Source organism: Drosophila navojoa, chromosome X, assembly GCF_054131105.1.
Source record: "Drosophila navojoa isolate 15081-1374.11 chromosome X, UAZ_NAV_1.0, whole genome shotgun sequence".
Classification (NCBI taxonomy): domain Eukaryota; kingdom Metazoa; phylum Arthropoda; class Insecta; order Diptera; family Drosophilidae; genus Drosophila; species Drosophila navojoa.
Window position 1 is genome coordinate 31,574,040 of NC_142895.1, and position 25,730 is coordinate 31,599,769.

General features: G+C 38.5%; 1 protein-coding gene and 1 long non-coding RNA gene across 5 annotated transcripts in view; both read left to right on the forward strand.

Annotated features, from left to right (window-relative positions):
* Positions 1–25,730, forward strand: part of dpr8 (defective proboscis extension response 8) — a 157,770-nt gene that overhangs the window by 69,570 nt on the left and 62,470 nt on the right. For all 4 annotated transcript variants that reach the window (XM_089264677.1, XM_089264674.1, XM_089264675.1 and 1 more), the window contains one exon: positions 12,417–12,544. In XM_089264677.1, coding sequence (XP_089120803.1) covers positions 12,417–12,544 — 128 coding nt within the window. The remainder of the gene's footprint in view (positions 1–12,416; positions 12,545–25,730) is intronic.
* The window catches only part of LOC149090843 (uncharacterized), a 180,169-nt gene that overhangs the window by 44,950 nt on the left and 109,489 nt on the right, over positions 1–25,730 (forward strand). The window lies entirely within an intron of this gene.

The window sequence follows — 25,730 nt, forward strand, 5'->3', positions numbered from 1 at the left end:
GCCGAATCAAAAAGCTAGACAGCTTTTTATAGTCGTATGGTTGTTTGCATATGTCAACAAAGAAATAGAAAACCCCAAGGTAATATACTACAAACTAAATTAAATTAAACACTAAAAATTATAAGCCTATGCCATGTCGCTTATATGCGAATATTTTGATTTCTGACTCTTGGTTATTCCACTAACCACATAGACCGGACACGTAGTGTAAAGCGTTTTGCATATTATTTTTGTGGATAGAAACCCTCACAACTTTGTATTTGCTTGGCTCTTTACTTTTAGGTTCAGGCTACGAAAATATACGAAAGCACGATCATTTTATTATTGATCATTTTGCTTTATGCTCGTCTGAGATGGTCGACTGTTGACTGTTGTTATATGCCTGTGTACGAAGCTCTTGCTGCCTGTAGCATTTTTAAAACCCAGTATTTGCATTTGGTTAATCTTGTGAAGTGCTCAGCCTTACATAAATAAGTTTGATTGTGTGTATGCAGGGGACGCGACGTTTTGGTTTTCCCCAAGCAAAACAAAAACGCTAGCTTACTTATAGGCTGTTAATTTTATATTCAAGGCATACTTTTAGGCATACCAATATAAAAACTTACTGTGTGCGACTGCACTAATCCAATATGCCCAACACCGCTACCAACAAGCAAGCTTCCGGTCCCCAACCCTGCAAGCAGACACACAGGCCCGGTTTGATGCCAATATGGCATCACCTAGCAGCGCTACCGCAGATCTTGCTGCTGCCTCTGCAAAAGCGCCAGTAAAATTGCAAGATCAACTCAAACTGTTCATGACTCAGAAAACAAATGCATCAGCCAAATCAGATGTTGCGTCAGCGCAAGCCCCGAGAAATGCCAACACGAAACGGTAACTCATAGCTACTTCTCAGAAACAAACAAAGAAGAAGATACTGGTGGACGAACCCAGCGTAAGCAAAGCGACTATGTCTCAAAATCGTTTCGCGCAGCTACAAGCGGAAGAAGACACTGACGCAATTGAAGATGTGCATATAAATGATGCAGCTCCAACGGAGAAACCTAAGCCACGTCCGCCCCCTATTTGGTGTCCAAACATTAATTCGGTAGCTAATTTACACCTATTGATGGACCAATGCATCAGCAGAAATTCGTACGACATCAAGGCTAGGCGAAGTGAGATAGGAGTTCTCACACGAAACAGCGATGATTACCGCGCTGTCCTGAAGCACTTCACACAGCAAGGACTGGAGTTCCATTGCTACCTGTTAAAGGAAGACAAACCTTATCTAGTTTGCCTCTAAGGGCTTCATTACAGCACTTATGATATCGTTGCCAGGGATTCGGGCACACGCAGAGGTATTGCCACAAAGCACATAGGTGTGTGAAATGCGCAGACGATCACGACTCCAAAAACTGCACTAAAGAGAAGTCACAGGCCCTCACTTGTGAACACTGCATAGAACAAAACTCTGCCAACTACAAAGGCTGCCTTGTCTACAAGATGCAGTCTCCAGGGGAAAAACGCAACCCTGCATTTGTCCGCAACGGCCCAACTGGCAATCATTCCAGACCTGCTGCATCCCTAAATAACAATTCATTCACCAGAAGTGCCCATTCTGTTGATGGCGTGTCTTATGCCGTAGCCCTGCGCGGAGAGATCAGAACTTCAATCCAGCCAAAAATGAGAATTTCCTCGCTGAACTTCTCCACAAGCAACAGGCTCAGTTCGATTATATACGGGCTGATCGCAAAAGGATGAAAGAGATGTACGTGCAGCAACAAACCATTCTGCAGAGCCTAATGGTTATTGTTTCGAATTTAACTTCGCAATAATGGCTTTACGAGTGGGTATTTGGAGCGCTAATGGCCTCAGAAGCAAAACTGAGGAACTAGCTGTATTTCTGACAAGCAAGCAGATCGATATAATGCTATTTGCAGAAACGCACCAATGGCCTCACGTCAAAATACTCCAATATGAGCACTACCAGGCCAACGGTGGAGGAGCAAACAGGTTCGGTGGATCGTCAGTCCTCGTACGCTCGTCGCTCAGGCTTTCACTTTTACCCTCTATATCCAACCCAACGATGCAAGCTGCAGCCATTCGGCTATCTACGTCTATCGGAGAGCTAGAGATCGCATCGCTCTATTGCCCGCCGAAGGCTAGACTCTGCGAAAATGAGAGCTCTTTGAACAGAGGCAGGACAAAACTCTCATCGGAGGAGATTGGAATAGCTAGCATCCATTCTGGGTAAGCAACAGCACAAACACACGAGGAGAAGCTACCTCCGAGGCTATACATGCTATGCGGTACGAAATACTTGCAACCGGAGCCCCAGCGCGGTATCCTTTAAATGGACATAACCCATCAGCAATTGACTTTGCTGTTTACAAAAACAATAGTTGAAGCTGCACTTCTAGCTACTCCGCCTCCCCGACGCAGATTAGAAAGCCCTCAGCACAACATCGCACTTCCGTTGGAAACACAAAATCTTCTCACGTACAAAAGGTGGGCAAGGCGACGTTGGATGATCTCAAGGACGTCAATGGATAAAAGGAGATACAATGAAGCCATTAGGCAACTCAAAACTGCTCTAAGTGCTGGAAACGGGCTGTGATTGTGATGATCCCCAAACTAGATGATCCAGTAGGCGAAATTGGCTCGTATAGGCCAATTAGTCTGTTGCCTGTACTTGCTAAAATATTCGAAAAGATATTCTTAGCTAGAGTGCAGCCGCATCTGGAATGCAGGGGGATTGTACCGAATCATCAATTTGGTTTCCGGAAACAGCAACCAACACCGGAACAGGTACACAGGGCTTTACACCACATCCTTGGCGCCTTCGAACAGAAGATGTACTGCTCAAGTGAACTGGGGCCAACACGTACACACTGTACACAGTTGACATGCCACTTCCACTGGACAACTACGGACCTGCGGACACGGAAGTGAAACGTATGCCGATGACACTGATATGCTGTCGCGATCTCACTCTGCGCAAGAAGCTTGTGAAAGCTTCCAGAGGTACCTGGACGCATTTGGCTGCTGGGCAAAACGGGGGTGCACAGAAGTCAGCTCACGTAAGCTTTACAACGTGATGAGGAGACTGCCCTGGTGTAACTCTGGGAGTGCAAATACCGAAAGTCAGCAAAGTTAAATATCTCGGTGTTACACTTGATAGGCAGTTAACAGAGCCAAGATGAAAATAAAAAAAACTGGATTGGATGCTAAGACCCTAAGTAAGAAAGCTCTAGTCGAGACTGCGTGACTACGAGATCCCCTGAACCTTCCAAGCAACTGATATTTCAATAATAATTAGCACACACACACGCACACACACAACCACAAGCACACACACACACGCGCACATACACAGGCGACCGCGCTTGGGCTGCGCTGCAGTGTTGGCAATATGATGAGAATTTATTTGTTGAATAATTTAATTTGTAGACGTACGATCTTAATGAAACTTTCAGAACTTAATCATAATGTTCAAATGTATACACATTCCAAAGCAGAAGTCTCTAGTATTTGAAATACGCCATTTATAAATAAGATTGTGATGAGCTAGATATAGGGGTGGGGGGTAAATTTTAACAAAAATCGAAATTGCATAAAATGCATCCTTATATACATTTTGGAGACTCTAGCTATAAAGATGTGGGAGATATAATTTTATAACTGATTTTCGATAAGGCTTTATCGATAAAAAAATATGGGAGTGAGCTATGGTTTTTTAGTGATAAACTCAATAAGCGCGCGATATATACGGACATATGCGCAATATATCTAGCTCTTATATCTTCTGAGATCGACGCGTTCATACATACGGACAGACGGACGGACAGGGCCAAATCGACTCAGCTCGTCGCCCTGATTAAGAATATACTTTTTGGGGTCTGCCATGCTTGTTACATACTTTTAACAAAACCGTTATACCCTGATGTCCCATTTTCAATGGGTTCAGGGTTAAAAAGTGCAAGCCCTGCAAAACAAGGCGCACGGCGACTCACAGGTGCCAGCTAGTACGTTCACAATTCTGTGCTACACCGCGATCTAAGAATGCCAACAATCGCGGAACTGATTGGACGTCACTCCTCGAGGAAATCATGTTAGTTGAAGAGCTAGAAAGCTGAAATTTGGCATATAGATCCGCGTCGACCACCCAAGATCACCAGCTGTGGCGGATATATCCCCGCCCAGTGGGGGCGTGGCAGATCGGATAAAACTGCATATCCCAAAGTGGTGAATCTAGAATGCTGAAATTTTGCAAGTAAGCTAATATTTCGATAGTTTAAGGATGAGTGGACAAATTATATATCTACGCTTAATAGGGGCGTGACAAATCGCTTCTTTAGGCTCGTGGCATATCGAAAAATACCCTGTAATTTTCACATTTTTTTAGCGTAACAATTCAAGTTTTTCTTTAGTTAATCAGGTACTTAAATATAAACGCGCCTCTTCAATTCGAACCCAAAATCATTCCCACAATTTTAATTTGAGATAGGCACACGCCAATGTTTACTTCCCATGCTTACACTAACGCACATGTAAAGGCACTGAGGCATACAAATGCTCCCACAAGTGATACCCCCACAACTGTGAGCATTGCGTTGCCTACACAATCAAACTTGTGTATGTAAAGGTGAGCACTTCACAAGATCAACCAAATGCAAATGCTGGGCTTCAAAATTGCTACAGGCAGCAAGAGCTTCGTACACAGGCATATAAATACTAGCAGTATGAGCAAGGGACTGTAGTGTGTGTGTGCACGCTCGTCGCGAAATCATATTCTTTATGCGCCTTATCGCTTTCATACCCTTCATAAAAATAATCATGAAAACGCTAATTTTGTATGATCGTGGCCAACGCTTCTAAGATTTCGGTATAACCTTCACTCCAAAGGAAAGTGCTGAGATCGTCGCGAACAAATTTCAATTTTTGTGAGCTTGATGATTTGATTAAATGCTATTAGCTACAAATCTAGCGATTTTTATAATTTTGTTTAGCAATTTTAGCATTTTTTTTTTATTTTTTTATTTTTTTATTTTAAATAGACATTTTTTCATAAAAATAGAAATATTTATTTTTTTTTCAGGGTTTTGAAATTTTGTTTACTTTTTTGTCATCTACTGCAAAATTCCTATCAATACTGGTTCGAAACTTGTATTTGACTAAGCTGTTCGATTACATATACAACAGTATTGCCAACTTTTGTTGAGCAAAAAAAGCTATTTTTATGGGAAGATACTTAACTTTTAACTACTTTTGCTTTGATTCGATTGATATTTGAATATATTTTTAACAACTTGTAATCATGGCAGCATTTCTTCAACAGCTGGAACCCGTATCTATGAAGTTTTATGATATATGTGTATTATCCAGCGCTTTAAATTGAGTTAAGCATAACAGTATTGATTTGACTAAAAATGGTTCCCACTTACGCATTGGCAAAGAAAGCAATGCAAAAGTGACCAAGTTCCTAAATTTCTTATTTCTTCCCGAATTCTTGGAAACATGCCTTTCAACCCAATACTTTGTAGCGTCTTGAATAGTTTATTGGTGTTCAACACTTTCAATACTCTCCAAAAGTAAATATATAAAAATGAATCAAAATTTTGCATTTTTTGAAAATTAGTCGGCAACACATAAGTTTTTGTACTGTACGCTATCACCTGAGTTGAACATATTTTTATACCCTGAACCCATTGAAAATGGGAAATCAGGGTATAATGGTTTTGTTAAAATGTATGTAACAGGCAGAAGGAATCATCGCAGACCCCACAAAGTGTATATATTCTTGATCAGGACGACGAACTGAGTCGATTTAGCCCTGTCCGTCTGTCTGTCTGTCCGTATGTTTGAACACGTCGATTTGAGAAGATATAAGAGCTAGAGAATTAAATTTTTTTTAAATGTCTGTACATAGCGCGCGCATATCGAGTTTATCATAAAAAATCGATAACTCATCCCGTTATTTTGTTATCGATAAAAACCCCTATCGAAAATCAGTTAAAAATGTATATCTCCTACATCTTTCAAGCTAGAGTCTCCAAATTTAAAATGTATATTAAGATGCATTTTATACAATTTCCACTCCGCCCCTATATCCATCTCCACACCCTCATCTTTGTAAAAGTCGTATGTCATATACTAGAGACTGTGCTTCGCTATACACAACCATATCAACATTATGATAACGTTCTGAAAGTTTCATTACGATCGTACGTCTAGAAATTAAATTATTCAACAAATAAGTTCTCATTATATTGCCAACACTGCAGCGCAACCCAAGCCCAATCGCCTGTATATGTGCGCGTGTGTGTGTGTGCTTGTGGTTGTGTGTGTGCGTGTGTGTGTGCTAATTATTATTGACATATCAGTTGTTTGTAGGGTTCAGGGGAACTCGTAGTCGAGCAGTCTCGACTAGAGCTTTCTTACTTGTTTTTTAATTTTTTCAAAGTTTTCTAATTAATTTATATTTTTAAATACATCGAAATTGAAATTTTTACCATACTAAATGTGCGTTTTTATTAGTTTGGTTCAGGGTAGTATCTAGTCGAGCACTCTCGCCAAGAGTTTTTTTTTTTTATATGCTTTACAAGCTCTGTTAAAAGTAGCTTGGAATATTGACCTAAACAAAAACATTTTGTTTTATTTTTCTACTTATTAACGGGTATGGCGTACGGACTATATGGTCCTTAAAAGTAAGTATTTTGTCCAGTTAATGCCCAAGTACCTGACATTTTGTTCCCACTTTATATAAGTAATTATATTCACCATTTAATACTTGAGTAAACTAACACGTACAAAGTAATGGTGTTATTATTTGGTATCTGGTGGGGGCGACGCGCGGTGTTCCTCTGATGTCATTTGTAAAGTTTCATTAGGGCGCAGCAGAAAAATTGAAGGATAACCACGGCTTGTTTAGATATTATTGGTCTTCTTACCAGCCGTTCTTTAATTGGACAATGTCCCTTAGCTTCTCTAAGTACGGCAGTCTTGGTATTTTCTGATGATCCGTTATATTTAGAAGCGTAGATGCCGCTGGTCTCGGGATTTCCTCACGTAGTTTTTTTATATTTTTATATACGGTGTCGTTTACCTTTATCTCGTTGTCAAAGGTATCGTGGAATGTCCCTTTCACCATTTGTTCGTCAACTATAGCTGATCTGTCGTTGATGATGATAACTTCATCGTACATGATGGTTAGAGGCTCAAGATGGCTGGGTCGAGTTGAACAATATGCGGTACCACCTGAGTGCAATTGTTGTGCGCACGTTCTGTACGTTAATTTCTTGCAGAACGTTGCTGTGAGGGCTGTTGATATTACATGGTTGCCGCAATCAGCTACATTGTAGGCGAAGTTTACTATAATGCCATTGTGCTGGACAGGGTATATGGTTAATTTTTTACATACTATGTTAGGCTTAGGTATCTTCTAACAAAATATAGAAGATTATTATTTAACAAGGCTTTAACTTGAGATACACCCCACCCCTATGTCCACCCCCTCACCCACATGTTTGTAAAAGGCGTATTTCAAATACTAGAGACTTGTGCTTTGGAATGTACGTACATTTATACATTTATGTTTACGTTCTGAAAGTTTCATTAAGATTGTACGTATAGAAATGAAATTATTCAACAAATAATTTCGTTGTATATTGCCCGCACTGCAGCGCAGCCCAAACGCAGTCGCTGCTTACTGCGCAGTTAGCAGAGCGCGTTCTAATAGTCGAGCAGTCTCGTCTGGAGTCTTCTTTCTTGTTTTCCTTTTGAGCTGTTAGGCATCTTACGAGGTCGCTGTGGGTGCTATGAAATCCCTCGACCTGTGCGTTCAAAGTATTTGAATTTATTATTGTTTGTTTAATGATGATTTTATTGTTTCAGACTTTATAGAGGGCTCGTTATCACAAAAGACCATCTTGATATGTCGATACAAATTTACATGTTATAAAATGATCGATTGTATGTCGATTATTGTCCTTGAATCAATTAAACGGTTGCGAATTTGAAAAACTTGGTCTATGTATGTAAGGAATCATATTAGTTGATGAGCTAGAAAGCTGAAATTTTCAATGTAGATCCGCGTCAACCATATAATATCAAGTGCTATGCCGGATATATCTACGCCCATTGGGGGCGTAGCAAATTGGATAAAACTGTATCTGAAGGAATACACTTGACTTTGATGGTACCCCGACTCATGCATATTATCAACCCTTAAATCTAGTGTATCTGTTGCTGAGTGTGTAAGGCTCCGCGTTGGTCTATTAGCTATTCTTATCCTATCGCTGAGTTTGTCAGCGCTCGTCTCCTTCGTAATCTGACTCTGGGGTTTCAAGGGTTTGTCTTCATTTGTCTATTTTTACAGTCCGTACATGTGACCCTTATCTTTTCAAAGCGCACTACCAGCTAGTCGTTGAGTGCGTCGGAGGCATGTATACGATCTTCGTATATTTATATGCTCATGTCTAAACAGTATCTTTTAGAGTTTTTAACCTAGACCATTACAATTTTACAAGTGAGCTAATGCTATGATTCTATAAAGATTGATAAAAATTATATGTTTACGCCTTTTAAAAGCGTGGCAAATCGGACCTAAAAATATAGTAATTTTTTAAATTCTGTTATATTTTGGACACTATTGATGCTAGAGATTTTTAATTTTGGTATGTATACTCGGGCTGATCTCCCAAGACCAAAAAGCTTTGTTAGATACATTTCCCCCCGTAGGCGCCGTGGCAAACCGCAAAAGCTTATATCTCCTAAAGTATAAAAGCTAGAAGCTTCAATTTTGGATAGTTAAGTTACTAGTAATCTCCTCTATCGATTCCCCAAATAATATTGTCAAGCCTCTTTGGGGGAGTGGCAAATCAAAAAATACCCTGTAATTTTTTCATTTTTTGAGCGTAGGCATCCAAATTTTGCAGCTGATAACCATTAGCTGGTTCTATAAGCTGGCCAAAAATGAAGTGTTTACAATTAGAGGCGTGGCAAATCGAGAAAAACTGAGTTTTCTACAGTAAGTAAGTAAGTAAGAGCAAGCCCTAGCTACTAAATTGCTCCCACACCCCATGGTGTGAATGAAATTTTTTTGTAAAATCTGTTTTACGTTTTCTTGAGCTGCTCTATAGGCTCGATTATGTTCTGTTACATTTATTTCCTTTTGTTCGTTTTTGTCAATAATGTCATTTACATTATGTTTTTTATATCGAACTATGCTTTTACCGAATAAGATGACTGTACGATCAGAAGATACTCTATTTTATTCTATTATTATTTGGTTTTGGATACTGTTGCCTGGCGTGTCTGTTGCTTCTTTAGTATACGCGATATTTTACTATGCTTTGTAGCTCTGTATGACTCTGCATCGTCTTCCACGGCATGAATATTATGCCACGATAGCGCGTCAGCGACGTATTTTTTCTGCCCTGGCTTGTAATAGCTGTTTGCATTATATATATTTATAAAAACTTTCCAACTCCTAATTTTTGCGTTTGGTTTGGGGTCAGATACTACAAACGTCAGGGGCTGATGCCTTGTTGTATTAAATTTTTTACTCCGTATAAATAATTCGGAGGGTTTTTAAGGCCCAGACTATAGCAACTAATTCTCTATCATTTGTTGCAAAGCTAAATTCACTATCATTCAATGTCCTTGATATCAAGGTGATTGGTTTTCCACCTTGTTATAGAACTGCCCCTAGATCAAAGGGCGAAGCATCAGTTGTTAAATCAAACGCAGTCTTGGCGTCAGGGCAGAGCAACTTTACATTTTCGGATGCAAGAGCCTATTTTAGCTTCTCAAATGCCGTGAGTTGACTCTCGTAGAATTTGACTGGCATTTTTTTTTTTTTTTGGTTGTTCGGCACTAGCTTTTCCGTTTTTGTCTTTGATAAAACACCTATAGTACCTTGCCAGTCCAAGGAATTGTCTGAAGTTAAACAGACTTTATGGTAATTCGTAGTTACGAATCGCGTCAACTTTACTTGGATATGTCTTTATACCGTTAGTTGAAGCCACGAAACCCAGGTATTCCACTCTTTCTTTGAGAAAGGTGGACTTTTCTGGCGAAACTCTCATAGTTTATAGTTTATCCAGACGGCCCAGGAGATACGCTTGAAATGGGTTTCCAAGTTTTCAGAAAAAATTAATACGTCATTGACGTAAACGTAACAAGACTTTCCAATTTGCTCTCTGAGCACATCATTAATAGCTTTCTCAAAAATACTGGGTGCATTATTCAAGCCAAAAGGGAGCCTGCAAATCTCATACTTTCCACTTCCTACAGAACAGGCTGTTTATACCCTGAACCCATTGAAAATGGGAAATCAGGGTATAATGGTTTTCTGAAGAAGTATGTAACGGGCAGAAGGAATCATCGCAGACCCCATAAGGTATATATATTCCTGATCAGCACGACGAGCTGAGTCGATTTAGCCCTGTCCATCGGTCTGTACGTCCGTCCCTCCGTCCGACCATATGGGTGCGTCAATCTCAGAAGATACAAAAGCTAGAAAGCTGAATTTTGGCATGTATACTCGTGTATACTCCTGTACGCAGTACGAGTTTGCTTTATTTTTTCGATAAATTATCCGATACCTTTTTTATCGAGTATAATCGAAAAATTGATTTCTTTTCAGTCTCATTTGAGCACTTTTAGACACTTTCTGTGTATATACATATGATGAATAAAAACATTTTGTAATTTACAGCGACGTCGACGCCACTTATTAAATCAGTGAAGCAACTCATATACCCGGCTTCATATTTATTCGACCCTTTCTCGTTTAATAGAATATTGTGCCTCTGAATCATTTCTGAGTTGGCCTCGGTTCCGCTCAATTCAATATGAGCATTGTTAACTCAAGTACGTTTTTTTTGGCACTCATGCAGCCCTCTAATCGGTACACAATTTAGTATATTTTATGCTAAAGTTCTGTTCAACTGTTCGGTAATGTTAATTAATAGAAATCTGTTGCATCCACAACCAATCAACTGAAAAAACAACCAACCAACTGGGAAAATATGAACACGATTCGCAGTCACAAAAAGAGGACAGATTTCCGGATAGAGGATGTTTGATATTTTTTCTGAACAAAGCCCTTAAAAACAGGACAGATCTGTCTGGAAAAAGGACATATTGGCATCAAAATCTTACTAAGATTGTACGTCTAAAAATCAAATTAATCAACAAATAAATTCTCATAATATTGCCTACACTGAAGCTCAAGCCCAAGCGCCGGCGCTGCCTACTGCGCAGTTAGCAGAGCGCGGGCTTATGTGTGTGTGCGGATGCATGTGTATGTATGTATACAGTGGCTCACACCTTATTTCGTGCAGCAGCATAGTAAAACTTTGAAACCATATTCCCGCTAAACCAGTAAAGATAAAAAAAAATTAAATGAGGTCCTTTTTTTTTAGTTTTCTTTAGTTTTAAATCTTATTAATTATAATAGAAAAATAATTGAAAGCGTTAATACATAATGAATAACCAATAAATAAGACCTCATTTAATTTTTTTGATATCTTTACTGGTTTAGCGGGAATATGGTTTCAAAGTTGTACTATGCTGCTGCACGAAATAAGGTGTGAGCCACTGTATGTGCATAAAAGAAGTACAGAATGATTAGAATATCAGCTTGGAGGGTTCAGGGTATCTCCTAGTCGAGCAGTCTCGACTAGAGCTTTCTCACTTGTTATAGCCTGAACCCATTGAAAATGGGAAATCAGGGTATAATGGTTTTGTTAAAATGTAACTTGTTTATACTTAAGCTCCAAAAATGTGAAAATTACAGGGTAATTTTCGATATGCCACGCCTCTAAAGAGGCGTAAAAATTATTTTTAAGTCATTGATAGAGGAGGTTACTGTTAACTTAACTATCCATATTTGATAGCTCTTATACTTTAGGAGATATAAACTTTTGCGGTTTGCTGCGTCCCCTGCGGGCGGACAAATATCTGCCAAGGCCTTGAGAAATCAGCCCAAGTATATGTACCAAATTTGAGGTCTCTAATATCATCTCGATTTGAGCTTTCTTATTTTATTATACTCTGAACACATTTTCATTGGAAAATAATGGTATAATGGCTTTGTTGAAAGTATGCAACAGACAGATTTAGCGCTGTCAGTCTGGCTGTCTGTACGTCCGTCCGTCAGATCTCAGAAGATATAAGAGCGTTAATCGTATCACTCTCAAACGTCGAGTCCACTGCAAATCGCTCACACGCAGGTGAAAGCTGAGGGTGAGTGTGTATGTATCTTTTCTATTTATTTCCAAAGTTGATCGTGTCCCTACAAAACGCTAACAGCTTTGTATGCTAATAATAGATGTTATTTGGATGATCTGTCAAAGATAACCCTTTCCTGACCGTAATAAATTTGATCGACTTAATTTTTTAAATACTAACATCTTTTATCACTACAGAACCTATTACTGAGGTTATCGGCGGCCCGGAGCTACATATTAATAAAGGGTCTACCATCAATTTAACTTGTATTGTTAGATTTGCACCTGAACCACCGCCCACCGTCATTTGGTCCCACAATCGTCAGGTGAGTAATATATTTATACTTATATTCAAAAAAAGAAAAAACTAAACGAAACTAACTGCTGATGTGATTCTAAGAATGTGCTAGAAGATGTTTGAATGTATGTGTGCACACGTATAGGAAAACTGCTGTTGCTGCAGCACGTGCGTTTGTTAATTGGCCAAACATTTTGTTAATTTATTAACGTCGATTGATTTAATGGAATTTAATGAAACTTTCAGCATATGATCTACATATTCTATTGAATATTTGGCATTTCAAAAAAAAACATGTCAAATCATTCACTATACTAGCATCTGACCTTATCTGGGGATTCTGGTGAATTTGGAGCCGGTATCCAAAAAATAACAAAAACCGAAATTTTATAAAATGCTTTGGAATTTATTTTTTTAAAATTTTGAGACTATAGCTTTAAAAATGTAGGAGATATACATTTATAACCTATTGCGCTTGGGTTGCGCTGCAGTGTTGGCAATATTATGAGAACTTATTTCTGGAATAATTTAATTTCTAGACGTACGATCGTAATGAAACTTTCAGAATGTAATCATACTGTTTAAATGTATGTGTATACCGAAGCACAAGTCTCTAGTATTTGATATACGACTTTTACAAAGATGAAGGTGAGGGGGTGGATTTAGGGGTGGGGGGTAAATTTTAACAAAAACCGAAATTGTATAAAGTTCATCTTAATATACATTTTAAATTTGGAGACTCTAGCTTGAAAGATGTAGGAGATATAATTTTTTAAGTGATCTTCGATAAGGTTTTTTATCGATAAAAAAGTATCGGAATGTGTTATCGTTTTTTAGTGATAAACTCGATATGCGCGTGATATATACGGACATTTAAAAAAAAAATTGAAGTCTCTAGCTCTTATATCTTCTGAAATCGACGCGTTCAAACATACGGACAGACGGACGGAGGGACGGACGGACAGACAGACGGACAGGGCTAAATCGACTCAGCTCGTCGCCCTAATCAAGAATATATATACTTTGTGGGGTCTGCCACGCCTCCTTCTGCCTGTTACATACATTTTAACAAAACCATTATACCCTGATTTCCCATTTTCAATGGGTTCAGGGTATAAAAAGTAAGAAGACTCTAGTCGAGACTGCTCGACTAGAAGATACCCTGAACCCTCCAAGCTGATATACTTGTCATTCTGCACTTCTTTTATGCACGCACACATACATACATATGCATCCACTCTCACGCGCCCGCGCTCTGCTAACTGCGCAGTTGCTGCTTACTGCGCTTGGGCTGCGCTGCAGTGTGGGCAATAGTATGAGAATTTATTTGATGAATAACATCTTTTTTAGACATAAAATCTTGATGAAATTTTCAGAGCGTAATCATATGGTCAAAATGTGTGTTTATTCCAAAGCACAAGTCTCTAATACTTGAAATACGTCCAAAATCTGTTGATTACAAAATGTTTGTATTCATCATATGCATATACGCAGTATATCTGAAGTCCCCACGTCTAATAGTATTCCAATGAGGCTCAAAAAACAAAATCAATTTTTCGATTATTCTCGATAAAAAAGTTATCGGATGAGTTATCGAAAAAAAATCAAACTCGTATTGCGTATGGTATTTCAGCGCTCTAGCTATTATATCTTCTGAGATCTCGGCGTTCATACGTTCATACCCTGATTTCCCATTTTCAATGGGTTTAGGGTATAAAAATGAATGTGAAGTGAAATGGCCCATCCTTTAACGTTATTACCATGAAAAATAGATGATACACGCACGACCTGCACACAAAATTTCGTGAGAATCTGTCGAACCATTTCAAAGGAGTTTGGCAACATACATCGCGACACGACAATTTTATATATAAGATATTATATGTTTAATTATTAATTCATTAATAATTAATATACATACATATGTATGTTAATGAGGTGTATGGAATTTAACCCTGTCCGTCTGTCCGTATATTTGAACGCGTTAATCTCAGAAGATTTGAGAGACGTTGAAATTTTGCACGTGAGCTAATGCTATAATTATATAATGGCTGATGAAAAAATTTTATGTTTACGCCTACTGGAGGCGTGGCAAATCGGACCTGAAGATATAAGGATTTTTCAAATTTGGTTATATTTTGGGCACTATTGATGCTAGAGACTTGTAATTTGGTATATATACGCGAATTGACCACCCAAGTCCAACAAGCTATAGTGGATATATGTCCGCCCAAAGGGGGCGTGGCAAACCGCAAAACTTTATATCTCCTACAGTTTAAGAGCTAGAAGCTTCAAATTTAGATAGTTGAGTTACTGGTAACCTCCTCTATCGATGCCCCAAAAAGAATTGTCACGCCTCTTTGGGCGCGTGGCATATCGAAAAATACCCTGTGTCGGCATTTGTAGTATCAAATTGCGACATTTATATGCTTGAGCTATCTATGTATGTACATGTATATACAAATAAGCTTAATAGGCATTGATAACACGGAAGGAAACATTTTTATAAAATTTAAAAATAAAATTTAAATATTTAAAAAATATAAAAGAAGCTAAAATAACAAAATTTGCAATTTACAAAAAAGAGTTTTCCGCGGGGTTTGAACTCGCACCCAAGCCATGTTTGTCAAAATAACAAAAAAAAATGAACCGGCGCCTTTGCCGACAGCGCCACCACCTACTGTCAACAATTGTAATTAAAATGAAATCCAACAAGTAAGAAGACTCTAGTCGAGACTGCTCGACTAGGAGATACCCTGAACCCTCCAAGCTGATATTCTTATCATTCTGCACTTCTTTTATGCACGCACACATACATTTACATGCATCCACCCTCACGCGCCCGCGCTCTGCTAACTGCGCAGTAAGGAGCGACTGCGCTTGGGCTGCGCTGCAGTGTAGACAACAGTATGAGAATTTACTTGGTGAATAACTTCGTTTGTAAGCATACGATCTTAATGAAATTTTCAGGGCGTAATTATATGGTCAAAATGTGTGTACATTCCAAAGCACAAGTATCTAGTACTTGAAATACGTTTTTTACGAATTGGGAGCGAAGGGGGCGTGGTATCCAAAATCTGTTGATTACCAAATGTTTGTATTCATCATATATGTACACAGTAAATCTGAAGTCTCTATGTCTATTAGTATTGCGATGAGGCTCAAAAAACAAAATCAATTTTTCGATTATTCTCGATAAAAAAGTTATCGGATGAGTTATCGAAAAAATAAAGCAAACTCGTACTGCGTATGGTATACACGAATATGCACAAAAAATTTCAGCTCTCTAGCTCTTATATCTTCTGAGATCTCGGCGTTCATACGGACGGACGGACGGACAGACGGACAGACGGACGGACGGACAGACGGACGGACAGACGGACAGACGGACAGGGCTATATCGACTCAGCTCGTCGTGCTGATCAAGAATATATATACTTTATGGGGTCTGCGATGATTCCTTCTGCCTGTTACATACTTTTACACAAAAACATTATACCCTGATTTCCCATTTTCAATGGGTTCAGGGTATAAAAATGAGATTCTTGTTATGACGCATTATAGAAAAGAAGAGCCAGAGTAGCGGATGATAAATTTGCATTACATACATACACACATACAAATGAGCGCGTGCATAAGAAAGGCTGGAATGCTTGATGCTACATATGCGTGCAGACTTATGTACGCATATATGCGTACATACAATTATGAGAGCTTTTTAAGAAGAAACAAATTTAAACTTATAAAATTGTTCAATTAGAAACAAGTAAGAAAGCTCTAGTCGAGACTGCTCGACTACGAGATCCCCTGAACCCTTCGAGCAACTGATATTTCAATAATAATTCGCACATATACACGCACACACACACACACACGCATACAAACAAACACACACACACGCATATACAGGCGATTGCGCTTGGGTTGCGCTGCAGTGTTGGCGATATTATGAGAACTTATTTGTGGAATAATTTAATTTCTAGACGTACGATCGTAATGAAACTTTCAGAACGTAATCATGATGTATAAATGTATGTGTATACCGAAGCACAACTCTCTAGTATTTGATATACGACTTCTACAAAGATGAGGGTGAGGGGGTGAATTTAAGGGTGGGGGTAAATTTTAACAAAAACCGAAATTGTATAAAATACATCTTTATATACATTTTAAATTTGGAGACTCTAGCTTGAAAGATGTAGGAGATATAATTTTTTAAGTGATCTTCGATAAGGTTTTTTATCGATAAAAAAGTGTCGGAATGAGTTATCGTTTTTTAGTGATAAACTCGATATGCGCGCGATATATACGGACATTTTAAAAAAAAGTTGAAGTCTCTAGCTCTTATATCTTCTGAGATCGACGCGTTCATACATACGGACAGACGGACGGACGGACGGACGGACAGACAGACAGACGGACAGGGCCAAATCGACTCAGCTCGTCGTGCTGATCAAGAATATATATACTTTGTGGGGTCTGCCACGCCTCCTTCTGCCTGTTACATACATTTTAACAAAACCATTATACCCTGATTTCCCATTTTCAATGGGTTCAGGGTATAAAAAGAATAAAATATCTATTTTATAAAAAACGAAATATGTATAAAAAAAAAAAAACATAACCTTGATGGGGACTTGAACCCCCGCCGTTGTAACATAACATGCGACGCCTTTAGGTGGTAGCTAAAATACAATAAGGTAATAAAAGAGCGTCATCTGACAAAACTACAATAACAGCTAGAAAATCAAGAAATCAATCGCAATTCTTAGAATGCTAAAAAGCGCGCTTTTGTAATGTAAGCAAACGCTAAAGAATCTGCAATAGGTGTGACCGAAAGCTATCAACGAAAATTACCATACATTTGTACTCAAAAAGTGCACGATCAATATAATAATTATCGATTACTCGATAAAAATTACCAAAAGCTACAATCACTAACCAGAGAACACTTAGACTAGACAACTAGTGGTAAGCTTTTTGCACGCTTTTTCTGGGACCTTAGCGCCCCAGACGGCTTTGAATTCGCTCGGCGAATTACTTTTAGGCTCGAGCAACGAAAATATACGAAAGCACAATCATTTCGCTTCACGCGCTCGATCGAGATGGTCAAATGTTGAACAAAAGATCCCTCTATGCTCAATGTTTTCCTTGCTCTCTCTTTCTCGATGCTCTCTGCTCTCTCAAATGTGTATATGTGTGTATGCATGTGAGCACAAGCAGCAGCTCACAAAAATTGAAATTTCTTCGCAGCAAGAACCCATGTCTTCCCTTCTGTGTGAAGAGTATACCGAACTCTTCAAACCGTTTGTCAAGCTCGTAAAAAATATGTATATGTGTTTTCGATATTACTTGTGGGAAGGGTATAAAAGCGTTGCTGCTCATGATGAAAATGCTTTCGCGACAAATGTGCACGCACACACTCTCCCTTGCTACAGGTACTATGAGCATTTGTGTGCCTGTGTGCGTAGCTCTTGCTGCCTGTAGCAATTTCAGAGCCCCGAATCCGCATTTGGTAGATCTTGTGAACTACTCACACATGCATACATACATATGTTTGATTGTGTGTACGCAGGGGCCGCGATGCTCACAAATGATGGGGTGAACATTGTAGAAGCATTTGACTGCTTTGTGCCTTTATATGTGCGTGTGTGTATGTGCATGTGGCGTTTTGGGTTTAAATTAAAGAGGCGCGCTTACATATGTATATTTCAGTAGCTGACTGACTAAAGTGACAAGTGCACATCCCAATACTTTGTGGCACTGTGACCGGAGAGTAATTCACGCACATGTGTATATACATATGTATATGTGTGTGGTATAGGGACAGCTTGGGTGCGAGTTCAAATCCCGCGGAAAACTCTTTTTTGTAAATTGCAAATTTTGTTATTTTAGCTTCTTTTATATTTTTTAAATATTTAAATTTTATTTTTAAATTTTATAAAAATGTTTCCTTCCGTGCTATCAATGCCTATTAAGCTTATTTGTATATACATGTACATACATAGATAGCTCAAGCATATAAATGTCGCAATTTGATACTACAAATGCCGACACAGGGTATTTTTCGATATACCACGCGCCCAAAGAGGCGTGACAATTCTTTTTGGGGCATCGATAGAGGAGGTTACCAGTAACTCAACTATCCAAATTTGAAGCTTCTAGTTCTTAAACTGTAGGAGATATAAAGTTTTGCGTTTCGCCACGCCCCCTTTGGGCGGACAAATATCCACCATAGCTTGTTGGACTTGGGTGGTCAATTAGCGTATATATACCAAATTACAAGTCTCTAGCATCAATAGTGCCTAAAATATAACCAAATTTGAAAATTCCTTATATCTTCAGGTCCGATTTGCCACGCCTCCAGTAGGCGTAAACATAAAATTTTTTCATCAGCCATTATATAATTATAGCATTAGCTCACATGCGAAATTTCAACGTTCTAGCTTTAGAACTTTATGAGATACAGTTTTATCTGATTTGCCACGCCCCCAATGGGCGTAGATATATCCACCATAGCTTTTTGGACTTGGGGGGTTAACGCGGATCTACATACCAAACTTCAACTTTCTTGCTCTTCAACTAACATGATTTCTGGTATATCGGAAAATGCATTTTCCGATTTGCCACGCCCCTAGTGGGCGGATCGGGAAAATCTTAACACTTTATAAATCGGAGTTATACACGAGTATGTGTTCAAAATTTCAAGTCTCTAGCTTCAATAGCGGCGAAATGAACTGCGTTCATACGGACAGACGGACAGACAGCAAGACGGACATTGCACAAAACCAATATACTAATTCACTTCGTGAATGAGTATAAAAAAATTAAAAATTAAAAAATAAAACAAAGAAGTCAGCTTCTTAGCTGAAGGATAATTAAACCGAAATCACGGATATCAGATTATTACTATTACTGACAATCAGGCTGGGGTGTTAATGTTTAATAGTAGTCGGATACACCTTCGCACATACAACTAGCTGATCCGGTGTTTTGAGGTCACAACGATTTGATCATCTCGTCTCAGCTAATCTCTTTTTCTTTTGGCACCTGGATTACCCGTTTGAAAGAAAATGCATCGCGGCTGGGTCATCTCAGGTGGTAGGCAATCTCAAATTCTCGTCGTTCATCGCAACTCAAAGACCTTCGGATGGCACCAATCACAGCCTCCGGCTTGATGATTTGGTGAGTCAAGTATAACAACAGAATAACTCAATTGCGAGTAGTTGATTTCCTTCTGGGGAATATTCAGACTGTTTGCACAAGAGAAACGTTCGATAACAAATCTGAAACTTTGTTCGAAGACTCAGCCATTATCCCATCTGGGCCCTCATTACACGATTTCATTATTTCAGAGCCGACTATTCACACACTCGTTCGTTTTCACACATTTTCCATTGAACTTACAGATGATATGGGAGTCTCATAGCCTGATTCTATGCTCCAGTGTATTTTGTAGTGAAACTCTTCATATGAGGATTGTACGAATATACGAAGATAGTATACATGCCATCGTCGTACTGAACGACTAGCCAATAGTGCGATGGGAAAAGATAAAGGTCACAAGTACGGACTCTATAGAGATATGCACATTAACCCTCGCAACCCCAGAGTCGGAATATGTAAGAGACGAGGGCTAAGCCTTACAAAATAAAACAAGTAATAAATCTCTAGTCGAGAGTGCTCGACTAGATACTACTCTGAACCAAACTAATAAACACACACACTTTTAGTATGGCTAAAACTTCAATTTCGATGTATTTAAAAATAATAAAAATAACAAGTAAGAACGTTGCAGTCGGGCGCTACCGACTGCGGAACACTCATTCACAGTCCCTTTGTAAATTTAATTTAATTTGGCTTTCAAAAAAAATTAGTACAAAACAATTATGCTTTTTGATTATATTGTAGCTTTTGGTAATTTTTATCGAGTAATCGATAATTATTAAATTGATCGTGCACTTTTTGAGTACAAATGTATGGTAATTTTCGTTGATAGCTTTCGGTCACACCTATTGCAGATTCTTTAGCGTTTGCTTACATTACAAAAGCGCACTTTTTAGCATTCTAAGAATTGCGATGATTTCTGGATTTTCTAGCTGTTGTTGTAGTTTTGTCAGATGACGCTCTGTTATTAGCTTATTGTATTTTAGCTACCAGTCTGTAAAGCAAAGCGATAGCGTGAGCGCTAAAGGCGTTGCAAGTTATGTTACAGCGGCGGAGGTTCAAGTCCCCATTAAGGTTGTGTTTGTTTTTCTACATATTTCGTTTTTTATAAAATAGATATTTTATTCTTTTTTCTAATTGAACAATTTTATAAGTTTAAATTTGTTTCTTCTTAAAAAGCCCTCATATATGTATGTACGCATATATGCATGTATATGTATGTACATAAGTCTTCACGCATATGTAGCATCAAGCATTCCAGCCTTTCTTATGCACGCGCTCATTTGTGTGTGTATGTATGTACACATAAATGCCAATTTATCATCCGCTACTCTGGCTCTTCTTTTCTATAATGCGTCATAAAAAGAATCTCATTTTTTTATTTCATTTTAAATATGTTTGTTCACAGTAAGCGGTAGCGCTGTCGGCAAAGGCGCCGGCTAAATTTGTTTTTGTTATTTTGACAAACATGGCTTGGGTGCGAGTTCAAATCCCGCGGAAAACTCTTTTTTGTAAATTGCAAATTTTGTTATTTTAGCTTCTTTTATATTTTTTAAATATTTAAATTTTATTTTTAAATTTTATAAAAATGTTTCCTTCCGTGTTATCAATGCCTATTAAGCCTATTTGTATATACATGTACATACATAGATAGCTCAAGCATATAAATGTCGCTATTTGATACTACAAATGCCGATTGCCACGCCCCTAGTGGCCGTAGACACCTCATTTTTGGCCAGTTCTTAGAAAGAGCTAACGGTAACGTAAACGCAAAATTTGAATGCTTACGCTCAAAAAATGTGAAAATTACAGGGTATTTTTTGATATGCCACGCCCCCAAAGAGGCGTGACAATTATTTTTGGGGCATCGATAGAGGAGGTTACCAGTAACTCAACTATCCAAATTTGAAGCTTCTAGCTCTTAAACTGTAGGAGATATAAAGTTTTGCGGTTTGCTACGCCCCTTTTGGGCGCACATATATCCACTATAGCTTGTTGGACTTGGGAGATCAACTCGCGTATATATACCAAATTTCAAGTCTCTGGCTTCAATAGTGCCTAAAATATAGCCAAATTTGAAAAATCACTATATCTTCAGGTCCGATTTGCCACGCCCCCAGTAGGCGTAGACATATAATTTTTTAATCAGTCATTATAGAATTATAGCATTAGCTCACGTGCGAAATTTCAACGCTCTAGCTTTAGAACTTTATGAGATACAGTTTTATCTGATTTGCCACGCCCCCAATGGGCGTAGATATATCCACCATAGCTTTTTGGACTTGGGGGGTCAACGCGGATCTACATACCAAATTTCAACTTTCTAGCTCTTCAACTAACATGATTTCTGGTATATCGGAAAATGCATTTTCCGATTTGCCACGCCCCTAGTGGGCGGATCGGGAAAATTTTAACACTTTATTAATCGGAGTTATACACGAGTATGTGTTCCAAATTTCAAGTCTCTAGCTTCAATAGCGGCGAAATGAACTGCGTTCATACGGACAGACGGACGGACGGACAGACGGACAGACGGACGGACAGCAAGACGGACATTGCACAAAACCAATATACTAATTCACTTCGTGAATGAGTATAAAAAAATAAAAATCATTTAATTAAATATATAAAAATTTTGAAACAATAAAAAAAACGCTACGACGCGCCCTGGATTTGAGCCCGAGACTTCCCGATCGAGCGCCACGCCTTTTATCACGACGCCACCTTACTGCTAGAAATTGCAATGGCAAAAGTGAAAAGCGCCATCAAGAAAATCTAAACCAAACTAACTGCTGATGTGATTCTAAGAATGTACTAGAAGTTTGAATGCATGTGTGCACACGTATAGGAAAACTGCTGTAGCTGCTGCACGTGCGTTTGTTAATTGGCCAAACATGTTGTTATTTTTTAACGTCGATTGACTAAACCGAATTTAATGAAACTTTCAGCATATGATCTACATATTCTATGGCATTTGACTTGATTGATAATGTTTTTGATCGATAGTAAAATATCGGGAATAGTTATCAATTTTTAAAGATAAGCTCGACATCCTTGTTCACACAACTGCGGTTGGTTTGTTTCAAAATTCCTGTGCAAGGTTTGACCGTGGTTTGCTGTGTCTCTTCTAAAATTGCTTTTTAATTTGTTGAAGTTTGATGCAGCGTCGTATTTGCATTTATTTTGCACTTTGCTGTAGTTTTCTATTTTTCTGGCGCTCTCCCTGTCTTTACTCTTTACTCTTTACACGTTAGTTAGTGTGAGTGTGAGCATACTTGCTCTCTCGATTTCGGTCGTCGTGCTGTGCAAATAACTCTCTGTGTTTCTTTCGTTACGCTCTGTAACGGCTGTTTGTTGTTGACTATCTCTCTCAACATAATCTTTCGTTCTGCTCTTCAACGGCTGATTGTTGTTGGACTCGCTCTGTCAACATACATATTTTACTCTCTTTGTTTAAATTCTTGCTGCATTTCTTTAATTTCTAATTTGATCCCAATTGCCAATATGAGCTGCTGCAAAAAATCTTGCACGTTCAGGCATGCAGTGGATTCTGCACAAGCGCAATTTGTCAATTGCTGGCTGTGCGATAATATGATGCATATTAAATGTGCAGGTCTCACTGGTCGTGATTATGACAAGATTATGTCCACGGTGAAATTTGGTAGTGGGGGTGTTCGCAGGTCTTGTCCGATTTATTTAGAAAAACAGATCAATTTTTCTAAAATGTACAGCGCTGTAAGGGCTCAGTTTTTATACCCTGAGCCCATTGAAAATGGGAAATCAGGGTATAATGGTTTTGTTAAAAGTATGTAACAGGCAGAAGGAGGCGTGGCAGACCCCACAAAGTATATATATTCTTGATCAGGGCGACGAGGTGAGTCGACTTGTCCCTGTCCGTCTGTCCGTCCGTATGTATGAACGCGTCGATCTCAGAAGATATAAGAGCTAGAGACTTGAAATTTTTTTATCTTTAAAAATCAATAACTACTCACGATATTTTATTATCAATTAAAAACCTTATCGAAAGCTAGTTATTTAATTATAGCGCCTTTATAGCTAGAGCTTCCAAATTTTATATGTAGATTAAAGTGTATTTTATATAATTTAGGTTTTTGTTAAAATTTACCCCCCACCCCTAAACACGACCCCTCACCATCACCCTTGTAAAAGGCGTATTTCAAGTAGTAGAGACTTGTGCTTTGGAATGTACATTCATTTGAACATTATGAGTATGTTCTGAAATGTTTCATTAAGATTGGACGTCTAGAAAATAAATTATTCGGCAAATAAATTCGTTTAATATTGAACACACTGCAGCGCAGCCCAAGCGCAGTCGCTGCTTACTGCGAAGTTAGCAGAACGCGTTCTAACACGTGCGTGTGTATGTATGTGTGCCTAAAAAAGGTGCAGAGTGATTGGAATATCAGACTGGAGGGTTCAGGGTATCCTAGTCGAGCAGTCTCGACTAGAGTCTTCTTACTTGTTAAAACTGAAAAAGATTTCTAAGCTGTTATCCAGTGATATGGCTGCTGCTGAAGAATTATTAACCCAGTATAATTTCGAGAATTAGAAAAAATTGGAATCTTCTCCAATTGTTGTTCAAGCCAATAATTCAGCGACACCCGACATTTCCTTATCTGTCGTCTCTCCCCGAAAGCAAGTTTTCTTATCCAGGCTTTCATCTGATACGACCTGTAGGTCAGTATCTGCTTTTATCGCAAGCAAGACTTCGGCTAATGCTTTTATATCGAAGTTTAGCTTCATAACCCTGCGTGAAATTGCCTCCTTCAAGATAAATGTGCCGATAGAATATTTTAAAACTTTGTGTGATCCAAACTTCTGGCCACCTCATGTCGTTGTTCATGAATTCAGACCTAAAAATCGTAACAGATCGACTCCTATTTCTGTAAATCTACCTTCGTTGCAATCGTCATCAAACATTTTACCAAAAAACTAAATACTTTCCCATCTTCTTCGCAGCTGTCTCTGATTTATCAAAATATACGTGGCTTGAATTCTAAACTGAAAAGTCTATTCTTACACAGTTTTAGTGTACAATATGATATTATTGCATTCACCGAAACGTGGCTAAGTAATAATATTCATAATAGTGAAATCCTTTCAAGTAATTTCACTATTTATAGACTCGATCGTTCAATGCGCAGAGAAGGTGGTGTGTTAATTGCGGTTAAGTCCAGTATCCTCCCCAATGTGTTTACCTTTCCCTTCATGAAGCGGAGATTTTAGGGGTTAAATTAACTCTCCCATCGCGCTCATTGTTTATCACATGTTCTTATATCCCTCCCTCTTCTGATTTACAAGTTTATGCTCAACATATTAATAGTACTAAAGAAGTTTATGAACATGTGAATGATAGAGACTTGCTTCTTGTGTTGGGGGATTTTAATATTCCCAACACTTCGTGGTCAGCAACTTGTAATGCAAATTACTTTATTCCGACAATTGATCACTATCTTTTTGATGAATTGTTTAACCTGTCTCTGTATCAGATTAACTCTATTTCTAATTATCTAAATCGCACACTGGATCTTGTGTTTACTAATCATGATTCGCTCATTAATGTCGTGAGATCGACTCCTTTCTGCACACCTGAGGATATACATCACCCCACTTTAGAGGTTTTATTAGCTGTTGATAATCTTCTCAATTATACTCCTTTGCCTTCTAAACCAAGTCGTTGTTATCGGAAATGCGATTTTGTTTTGCTCAACGATTTAATTAACTCAACAGACTGGTCCCTTTTATATGAGTCGGTTGATATTAATTTGACAGTATCGCTTTTTAATACAACCTTAAATTCTAGTCTGGATGTGTGCGTCCCTCTCTACCGTATGTCGCCCTTTTCAAATAAACCGCCTTGGCTCACTAGGACACTTTCGAATATAAGAAATATTAAATCTAAAGTCTTCTGCGTATGGTATACACGAGTATACACACAAATTTTCAGCTCTCTAGCTCTTATATCTTCTGAGATTTCGGCGTTCATACTGACAGACGGACGGACGGATGGACAGACGGACAGGACT